We start from the raw sequence: 10,745 nt of genomic DNA, 5'->3' as shown, positions 1-10,745 counted from the left end.
GAGACCGTCCGTCAGATCCGTGAGAGAATCAAGGAAGCTCAAGATAGACAAAAGTCTTACGCAGATGCTCGCCGAACCGATCTGTAGTTCAAGGCGGGAGATAAAGTTTTTCTGAAAGTATCCCCGTCGAAAGGAATTGCGAGATTTGGCGTCATAGGCAAGCTAAGACCACGTTTCATTGGACCCTATGAGATTTTGGAAGAAGTGGGTCCCGTGGCATATAGATTGGCACTTCCGCCGAGTTTTGGAAATGTGCACAATGTGTTTCATGTGTCACGATTGAGGAAGTATGTGTTCGATCCCAAACACAGTCCACCAAAAAGAGATGATTCTCGAACCAGATTTAAGCTATGAAGAGAAACCAGAAGCAATCTTGGACCGAAAGGTTAAGGAGATTGAGAAATAAGTCAGTCTCGACAGTGAAAGTTCTGTGGAAGCATCACGGCCACAAAGAAGCTACGTGGGAATCAGAAGACATGATGAAGGAAAAATGCCCAGAGCTTTTTAAGTGACATGAGCAAATTTTGGGACAAAATTTTTGTTAAGGAGGGTAGAATGTAATACCCGCTTCTTTAGTTACCCTGTTACGTTCAGGCTTAATGACGAACTAGAGGATTTTCGTTCTCTTGATTCATGATTGAATAGAATCCGTTACATTTCCTTGTTTATGTTTAATGGAGTGGTTCGCAAGATATAAGAGCTAAAGTAAGAATTTAGCAAGCAAAACAACCTCGAATATGCATACGAAAGAGGGGAATCAAGAAAAGTTATTTTCGAACCAAAGGCGTTCGAATACCTTACATACATAATGAACTACCATCTAATTACAAATGTTTGAACGAAGCGATGAGAAGGAAACTAGGATTTCATTTATGCACTTTGGGCCTCCCTCTTTAAGCCCAAGTTGCGACCCGTTTCGAGCAGCCCGTCGGGCCCAAGGCAGCAAGGTGGCAGCCGAGACTTGCAGTTCCACCTGCAAGGTAAAAACAAACATTTATTATTGGGAGACAAGAAGAATTAAAGGGAGCTACTATTAGGAACTTGAGGCAACCTTCCTTTACCAATGAGAGATTAAGGACATACCCAAAAAGGGCAAGTCAATGCCTGCAACACCCTCTCTTCAAAACAGCCCCTGCAACCTTCTTGTACATTTCAAAAACAAACAAAAGCACATCAATGCAAGGTTTTGGAACCAAGCATAACACCAAGTTTCATTAATCAAAAGTAGTGAGGATCAAGAAAGTAAGAGATTTTCTGCAGCATGAAAACAAAGAGACTGGACACCATTTAATTCCTCCCAAGTACACCACACTCTTGTCTATAAATAAAACCCCCTCAACACCACCGTTGAACACCCTCATATACTTTGAAATTTCAGCCACAATGGAAAGTTTGAGAGTGTGAGGGCTTGGAGTAGAGTTTCTGCAGAGTTCTTGCAGACAACTCCCACACCCATAGGAGCTTCAAAGAGAGAGTAGACTTTGAGAATGTTGGAAACTAGAGATTCAAGCTACAGTCAATTTCTAGAGGTAACCCCCTTCAACAAATCCCTCTTGCATCATTGTAGAACAACACGGTTTAGCCAAGAACTTAGAGAACATAGAGCTCCATAGATTCCCACAACATTAGCATGTACAAGACTTCATCTCAAAACATAAGCTACTGCCAAAAAAATTAAAAGAAGTTGTATAAAGAACTTAGCTTTAGGTTGTCCGGCGATGAAGCGAGTGCTGATGCAGCAGAGGCGGGGCGGTCAGCGGCTTCACTCACCGAGGCTGACGGCGTAGGCGCGATGACGAACCTGAGTTCCACGCTCGACGAAGAAAAAGACGAAGGGAGAAAGGCGACGCCTTTCCCCTCGATTTGGTGACTTCACCGCTGGAGCATCAGCGAAAGGCGGTCGCCGGGAACGACTGCTCACCAAGGGAAACGCTGTGGGAGAGAGGCGACGCCTCCTCTCCACCACTTAATTCGCGGAGGAGAAAGGGGTCACGGTGGGCGTTGTTGCGATTTTAGTTATGGAAGAACTGAAATCGCAAGCTCAGTCACACCTACGCAAGATCCACAGCGTAATCGACACAACAACTCCACAATCCACACCACAACGCCACCAATCAATACCAAATCAACAAGATCAACACCACAATTTATACAAAAACAGAGAACTTAAGTAATCAACTAATAACACCAATTGCAGAATGTAATACGGATGATTTGATAGATTCAAATGATCAAATAAGAACAAAGGAATTGAACGATAATGAAATGCAAACTAAGCTAAGATAGAAGTGCTTCGGATCCACGATCCTCAGCCCGAGCTCAACGGAGAATCACCGGATCACCGGATTCTCACGATGACCCTAGCTCGCAAGCTAACACACATTTTTCATGAATCAATAACAACTGCCCTTTGCCTTCTATTTATAGCTGCACTCTCTCGCTGAGTCAGCACAATTCTGCCAGCTCATACTAGAAGATTACACTCACTTGTCGACGTGGCTTATTCCTCTCCACCTTAGCTTGCTCATTGCATATGATAATTTGTGCTTGCAACAATCCATCCCCTTTAATATTCCTTGTCCTCAAGGAATCACAAAGACAAGTCCAATACTTAATCTTACCAACAGAAACAAGGTGATCAATAGCCTGCATTGAGAAGGGAAATGTCATAGGCTCAATTAAAGGCCTTGAACTGCAATATACTGCACCAACTTGATTCCAGAATCCAGCACCCCTCTCCTCTGGACCAACTTGTCAAGAAGCCCTTTTGTAAGCTTATTTGCATCATGGTACTTGCCAACCTCTTCACCCTTCACCATGACTTTTGAATCATGGGCTATCTCTTCATCAAGTGCTGAGTTTAGAACATCAGCAACTGCCATAGTCTCCTTAGTTGAAGAAGGAAGAGCCTTAGATGCATTCACTTGAAGTCCTTGCTCCAACCCCCAAGCATGAGCGCCTTGGTAGACAACTTTTCTCCTCGAAACTCCCAACATATCAGCTTCTCTCAACAACTTCAACAACGAAAACAATTCTAACTTCATCTTCACCATTGGCTTAGGATATCTAACTGACAATCGCTTCAAATTCCTTATCACACTCAAAATGGCAGCAAGCTTCCTCAATTGGGCGTTTTGGCTAGCATTTGCTAGACATTCAGTTTCCATAAGCTTCTTTGCTTGTAAACAAGTCTTGTATTTTGAAAATGCAGCAACGTACTGTTCCGATTCATTTCCCTTCACCTTACCATTATCGCTAGCCCTTGCATCAGCACCAAAATATAAGAACAAATTCCTGGAATTGCCAAGCTCCTTTTCATAAATTGCAAGAACATCCTTCACATACATAATCGGCTTTCCCTCCACGGCCATACTCTTTCCATAAGATTTCCATTGCATCTTCCATTTATTTTCTGTCAATACTCCCCCCATAGAATTCCTTGTCCTCAAGGAACAATGAAAATCGAGTGTCGATCTCATCCGTGAATTCCACAAAAGCGCTTGGCGATGCCATGTTGCATCGTTGCACGACTGTGATAATAGCTACACTCAGAGTGTGAAGTATCATATAACAAAAAATTCCCATGTGGAGCATGCATATGAATGGCCCATCCATGCCGCCACCATCGAAGACCCTATTAGCTAAACTAGTAAGAAACTTCACTTTCATAGCAAATGGCACCATTATTACATTCATAACGACGAGTGCAACAACCTTCTCACCCATATGAACATGGCCAAGCCCACCAGTCTCCTTAAGCAATGTGAATATAGAAGCCGGAGAGGATTTCCTCTTAGAACAGGGATCTTTCCTTGAGACCATCGACACACCCGGTACCATAGATCCCAGAGGGTAACTGCCATCTCCCAACACATTACCTCCAAAATATGACACGTAATACACTCCATCAAACACACCTGCTGAATACCGTGGATCACCACTCCTCTGATCGGGTTGCATTTTCACCAATGCATAGCCATTCTCCCCTTGAATTCCCAAGTGCTCTCTATCCTCGGAGATGCTAAATCTCCCACACCCCAAAAACCCATTCCTCCGACCATCAAACCCTTCATAGAGCTCAGCATCACATTCAGCCACGAACTTAAGCTTCACCGTAGGCCTCGGAAACCAGTTGAGTAGCCACGACAATGACAGACTATAGCGGGCTGAGATAGGTAAACCCACAATCAGCTCACTCACTAGCACATTTTGTCGAGCATGTGATAGGCGTTCAATCTTTTTGAGTTTATCCTGCTCCAATTCCATCCCCTTCTTCACCTCCGTTGATTTCCTGTCGTGAGGAAGAGACGTGAATATCTCCATCTCCTTTGTTTTCTGCAGTGGAGTCACCGTTACCTACAAAAATTGAATATCCTTGATTTCCTTCGGCACTCTTCCACAAGCCTCCACTCCGATCTTCAACTCTGTGTCAATTTCTTCATATCTCCCACTGCTAGGTTGCTTCATCAGATCCTCCCAACAATTGCTCGATCAACATCGATTGATTTATGAAAATCCAGATTGTCGGAGAATTTAGGTAACTCCAAGTGTGATTTGCAGCCGCCGGAACTCGCATCCCTGGCCTCCGTCGTCGAGCACAGATCTTGAAGTGACTTCAATATCTTATCTAATTTCGCCTCTTGTTCTCGCTGGATTTTGCAGACAGATGCCCCAATCCTCTCCCATAGACTCTCCCACTCCGAAGGTGCCCCTATCCTATCAACCTCCATCGCCATACGTTCCTCCGCCGTAGCTCCCGACGCCGTCATGCCCGAGGATGAACAGCTCTGGATACCACTTGTTGCGATTTCAGTTATGGAAGAACTGAAATCGCAAGCTCAGTCACACCTGCACAAGATCCACAGCGTAATCGACACAACAACTCCACAATCCACACCACAACACCATCAATCAATGCCAAATAAACAAGATCAACACCACAATTTATACAAAAACAGAGAACTCAAGTAATCAACTAATACCACCAATTGCAGAATGTAATACGGATGATTTGATAGATTCAAATGATCAAATAAGAACAAAGGAATTGAACGATAATGAAATGCGAACTAAGTTAAGATAGAAGTGCTTCGGATCCACAATCCTCAGCCCGAGCTCAACGGAGAATCACCGGATCACCGGATTCTCACGATGACCTTAGCTCGCAAGCTAACACACATTTTTCATGAATCAATAACAACTGCCCTTTGCCTTCTATTTATAGCTGCACTCTCTCGCTGAGTCAGCACAATTCTGCCAGCTCATACTAGAAGATTACACTCACTTGTCGACGTGGCTTATTCCTCTCCACCTCAGCTTGCTCATTGCATATGATAATTTGTGCTTGCAACAGGCGTTGATTCGCCGGAGACGACGGAGGAAAGAGAGCGGCGTGAGGAGAAAGTATACGTCGGCGAATTTCGGCGACCGATTGAAATGGCGAAGAACCGTGAGGAAAAGATGGAGGCGCCGCTACTTCATTTCTAATTTAGGGATTTCAATTTGAAAATAAAAGTAATTGGGGAAGAAGAGAAGAATCGGTGCAGGAGGGAGTATAAATGGGTCTCTGCTTTGGGCCTAAGGCAAATTAAGTTGATGGACAAATTTAATCATTGGGCTAAGCCCCATTGGGATTAATTAAGAGTATATTATTATGGTTGGGCCTATCTATTTACGTTGAGTAGTGGACCGATTTTTGAGATGGAGGAAATGAGCTGAGATTTTATTTGTTGGGCCAAGGAGCTATTTATTTTGGGCCGAGATTTAATTATGTGAGGTTGGAATTAATTTAAGGAAATTAAGCTTGAACCTTAATTAATTAATTCCCGAATAATTTATTGAGCTTCCGAAGATGGAAAAATGTTAAAGTAAGATGCGAAGGGCCGAACGGTATCGCCCCGCGACGCCATGGGCGGCCTTAAGAAAAATTCAAATAAAAGATTTAAGAATGAATTTTCCAAGAATCCATAATTTATTAAATGCTCAAGTATTTGTTTTCAAAAAAATAGAATTTCTCCGGACTTAGCAAAGTGAATATTATGTTTTACAGAGTAGTGAAGCCGAGGTAGGACTAAGAAAATCATGTAAAACAGGACTAAGGATATAGGTGCTATAACATAGGGTACATGCATTTCTTCTAAGGAGCAATAGTTCAAGTACTAATTAGCGTGCTACGCTATTTAGTTTCAAAGGATAAATTGCTCAAGGGCAAGTGAGGTCCAAGCGAATAATTGAATTGAAGAATAAGCATATCAGGTGGGCATTCTTTCAAATCGTGATTTTAGTATGAAAATGTGAATCTTTACTCAAGTATGTTTGTCATGCCATATTTTGTTTTATGATTACCTATCTGCTTGGCTATGCCAATTTACTTAAATCGAATTCGGGTCCCAGTAGGGCCGCAAACCCTACTCGGACTAGTGTAAACATGAGGGGACCGTGAGCTAACATAGGAGTTGGCCGGTCCAGTGACCGTCGTGGAATGTGGCCACATTCCCGGTTAACACAAAGTTCAGATATGGTATTTGAGTTATGTGATTGCGCAATCAAAATCTTTATGAAAGGAAAGTATTTAGTAACTTGGGCCTTTTAAATAAAAACCCCGTGATCACTCAACTGTGGCTTGACAAATAAAATAGAACTGTTTTTGGCAATATGCCCACTGAGTATACCAAATACTCAGCCCTGCATGTTTATTTTCAAATGTGCAGGTTGAACGTGGACGAGAAGGCAAAGGTGTTGGGAACGATCATCAAATAAGTAGTTAGGTAGCCCAGAGTAGTATGTCTTCTTACATACTACTTTGTCTTGGACTTTTTCCGCTGCATTAGGATTTTGTACTAGGAGTCTATGAATCTAGACCGCACTCTGACTTTATTTTGACCTTGCATCACTTTCGTCTATGAGGCTAATGTTCTAAGCTCGACTTATCATTTATGTGTATCCCATTTTATTATCTCTAAAGTGTTATTTAGTCACGTTATAGATGCGCTCACTATCACTAGGGAGTCGTGGTCATGACATTATTACTCAGTTCAAAATTGATCTCTTACTCCTTCACATTTGTCCAAAAAGACTTTTGGACTTGTACATTAAATGTGTTACTTTTTTATTTTAATTTTTTTTTTTCATATCTAACAATTTCTTAAAAAAATAATGATTAATTGCATTTTAACTTAATTGATGATCTGGACCAATCATAGACTTTAAAATGTGATTAATGGTTACCCCCTTTGTATGTGAATAAGAGTTTCATTTTTTCATTTCAGTCTGTCCGCGAATAGAAGTCTCGGTTCACTTTTACTATAAATGGTATATAGGCCCCACATTCCATTAACTAATTTCATTCATATTTCATTTAAAACGAAAATATATAAGTGAGACTCATATTCTATAACTTTTTTCTCACCCACTTTTCGTGACGTTTCTTAAAACCCGCGACGAAAGAAAGGGACTCCTGTTCGTGGATGGAGGGAGTATTTTTTATGAAAATGTGAAATATGAACCAATATATATTGTTACCATTATTTTTCCAAAACAGTTGCAGAAAATGAAACATCTCTGTTACGGTGACACGGAGGAAGTAGTAAATTGAGTTAGGTTTTGAGTTGGGGTTTAAGGGCAACGACTGATTTGTTTGTGTGTTTATCGCACTTACATTTACACGTGTTAAACATTCTCGAACCTCACACATTTCTAATATATTTTATTATAAAATTAATATATAAAAATAAAATCTAAATTCAATACTCACTACTCGATAGTCTACTGGTCAAATAGAAACGACCATAATTTCATTACCATAAACTTGTACTACTAAAGTAAAATTTCATCCACAATAAATTTACAATCATACTGTATTTATTAGAAACATTGTGTCTGTATTTAATCACAGCGTAGTGGAAATAGTCAACACTACACAACACCAAAGTACTGACATACCACAATATCAATCTCTAAATAAAAATACACTAAGAAGACCATCAGCATCCGTGTCTCAATACCGTCTCTTAACCGTCTCTTAACCGTCTCATCCCTTCACATCCCACTGCACTTTTTACCCCATCTCTTAACTAAGAGACAACACCTACATCCATCCATCTCTTCACCATCTCATTCTTTAACTATTTATTCAATTTTATTTTTTATTTTTGTTTCCAATAAATTCAATTAATAAAAACACACTTCATTAAATAAAAGAAAATTACAATTTAAAATCATAAAAAAATAAAAAAACACATAATTAAAATCCTAAAAAAATAAAAAAAGACATAATTTAAAATACTAGAAATTAAATTATAAAAACTACAACGCTGGCAAGATGAGCTTGATAAAGGGGAGGCGGCATGCGGGAAGTGTCAGCCATCGTGGCGGTGAAGTACATGGACATTAGGGTGTTCGGCGGCCCTTGGGAGCCACCTGGCTTGATTCGCCCCTCCCCCTCCTTCTAGCCGCCTCCGCCGCCTTGTTCCATTGCGTCCGACGTCGTGTACCAGAGGAGCCCCCTGCATCGGATGTCGGGAACTCAAACTCTTGTGAGGCGTTGCCTTCCCATGTATCACTAGTCGAGTATTGGACACCCGCCGTATGCTTTGTGCGTTTCGCGTTCGAGCTCGTGCAGGAATCGACACCGCCAGTCCACCTATCAATATGTTTGAAATTCTCCCAAACATCGGGGAACTTGAAATCTTTGCCGGTGTTGGATTTAAAGAATCGCAAAGCCGCTCTCAGAATGTCGGCTCTACTTACTCCGCTTTGGTATTGCTTCGCTTCCCTCTTGTAGATGCCACAAAATCTTTTGGCATCTCTATCGGCTTGCTCAAAATGAGCGCGAAGCATCTTCAGGTTGCGGCTGATGGTCTTCTTCGGCTTCTCTGCGTTGTACACACCGATGACCTTTTCCCAGAAACACTTGCGGGTTTGTTGATTCCCGAGGATGGGATCGTTCGACGTGCTGATCTAAGCGTCGAACAGAGTCATCATCTCCGCTTGTGTGTACAAATGATGGACGCCCTCCTCACCGTCATCCTCCGAAGTGTGTTCCTCAGGAATATCCTCCCTAATTTGGGATAATCCCTGTGTTTGAACGACACGGGCTGGAGGGAGGACGATAGTATGCATCAATTGGAAACGGTGGTGTTTGGTATGCCGGCATCGCCAAGCCTTGGGTGCCCAGCGACGAACACGAACCGGAACTGGAAGCACCGAAAACATTGTACATGCCCCCCAGTGACAAACGCGTTCAAGTCGTAGCCGCCGCCCTCGCCGCTGGAGTTTCCTTCACCGGACATTTTTGCAAAATAGGAGAGAAAAGAGAGATGATATGATAGTGTTTGTGTGTGGAAAAAAGGGTGGAGGGACTGTGTGTGTAGTGTTATTTATAGATGAATATGAGAAAAAAAGAAAAATAAAATAAAACGGTAAAAAAAATCGGGCAGAAAAAAATGGTATTTTTTTTAAAATTCAGATTTTGAAAAAAAATAAAAATATAAAAAAAACGACGCGCGCACGTGGCGAGACGTCTCACGCCCCACCCCTCCCCCACGAGACACGCGACGAGACCAAGACTCGGCAGCGGCGTCTCGCTGCGGTCTCGTCTCGCTGGGACGAGCCCGAGTCCGCAGCGAGATGCCGTTGTGGATGCTCTAAGTACTTCCTCAGTCCCATAATAAAAAGTTATATTTTGTCATTTTCGTTCATACCACAATAAAAGTCATATTTCATTTTTACCATAAATGGTAAGTAGGTCCCATATTCTACTAACTTATAATCCCACTCACATTTTATTATAAAACTAATATAGTATATCAGCGAGACTCATATTCCACTAACTTATTCAACCAATTTTCCTTACCTTTCTTAAAACTCGTGCTCAAACCAAATAGAACTTCTATCATGAGACGTAGAAAGTAGTAATCAATGATCCAATAAGAATGTAGTGTTGACGAATAAGCGAATGCTCTATCCACGTAAATCCTCAATCATCTAACTACTAGCACACTCGACACCATAATTCTCTATAAGAAATACCAATATAAATTAGAGAAAACTACATATTTAATTCTTGGATATTGCACTAATATCATCTGCAATTCCTATTCTAAATATCATTAGACGTCCTTGGACATTGATATAACATTACTGGAAAGACTTTTGCACTTAAGAGTTACTCCCTCCGTCCCAGATTAGGAGTCACTTTTTGCCATAAAAGTCCGTCTCAGTTTAAGAGTCACTTTTAGAATTTTCCATATTTGGTCATACAATTTTACCCCATTCTTCATCAAAATTACATAAAAATGTCATTATCTACATTAAAATAAATCAAAACAAAAATCAAAAGTCAAAAGGGACCCACCTTCAACCAACTCCACCATCTCACTTCATTTATTACACACTTCAACTCTTCCTTAAAATCCGAGCCATAACAATAAGTGACTCCAAATGTGGGACGGGGGGAGTATTTATTTATGTTTTTTCTTCATAAGAGAGTGATCCACCACTTAGGCCGCACTACATTCATTTATGTTGATTCCTCCAAAAGAAGTCTTCAAAGTATGTGGCCAATAAATGCTCGTCACGACACGTACTTGAAGAAATGAATCAACGACTTTTCCCTTTCAAATTAAAAAACAAAAATTACTCTTATAACTTGGAGGGTATTTGGTCCAAAAATATGCGAAAAAGTTTCCTAGGGATGCTTGACGATATTTTAAAAAGTTAAGTACAACGGCTGATATTAGAATGTT

General features: G+C 41.1%; 1 protein-coding gene across 3 annotated transcripts; it reads right to left on the bottom strand.

Annotated features, from left to right (window-relative positions):
* Positions 1-754: 754 nt before the first annotated feature.
* LOC125193803 lies at positions 755-5,513 on the bottom strand. Of its 3 annotated transcripts, none has more exons than XM_048091688.1 (3): positions 5,285-5,513; positions 1,052-4,848; positions 755-973 (listed from the first exon to the last, which is right to left on the bottom strand). In XM_048091688.1, exon 2 carries the CDS (start codon positions 4,321-4,323, stop codon positions 3,406-3,408), a length of 918 nt encoding a protein of 305 aa, XP_047947645.1. In that variant the 5' UTR covers positions 4,324-4,848; positions 5,285-5,513; the 3' UTR covers positions 755-973; positions 1,052-3,405. The 3 variants fall into 3 exon arrangements, with proteins under 3 accessions (XP_047947645.1, XP_047947646.1, XP_047947647.1); XM_048091689.1 differs by having other exon boundaries at positions 1,062-4,848; XM_048091690.1 differs by having other exon boundaries at positions 1,084-4,848.
* Between the last annotated feature and the right edge of the window lie 5,232 nt (positions 5,514-10,745).

Source organism: Salvia hispanica, chromosome 6, assembly GCF_023119035.1.
Source record: "Salvia hispanica cultivar TCC Black 2014 chromosome 6, UniMelb_Shisp_WGS_1.0, whole genome shotgun sequence".
Classification (NCBI taxonomy): Eukaryota; Viridiplantae; Streptophyta; class Magnoliopsida; order Lamiales; family Lamiaceae; genus Salvia; species Salvia hispanica.
Note: the sequence above shows the minus strand (reverse complement) of the source record. Positions and strands in the feature narration are given on the sequence as shown.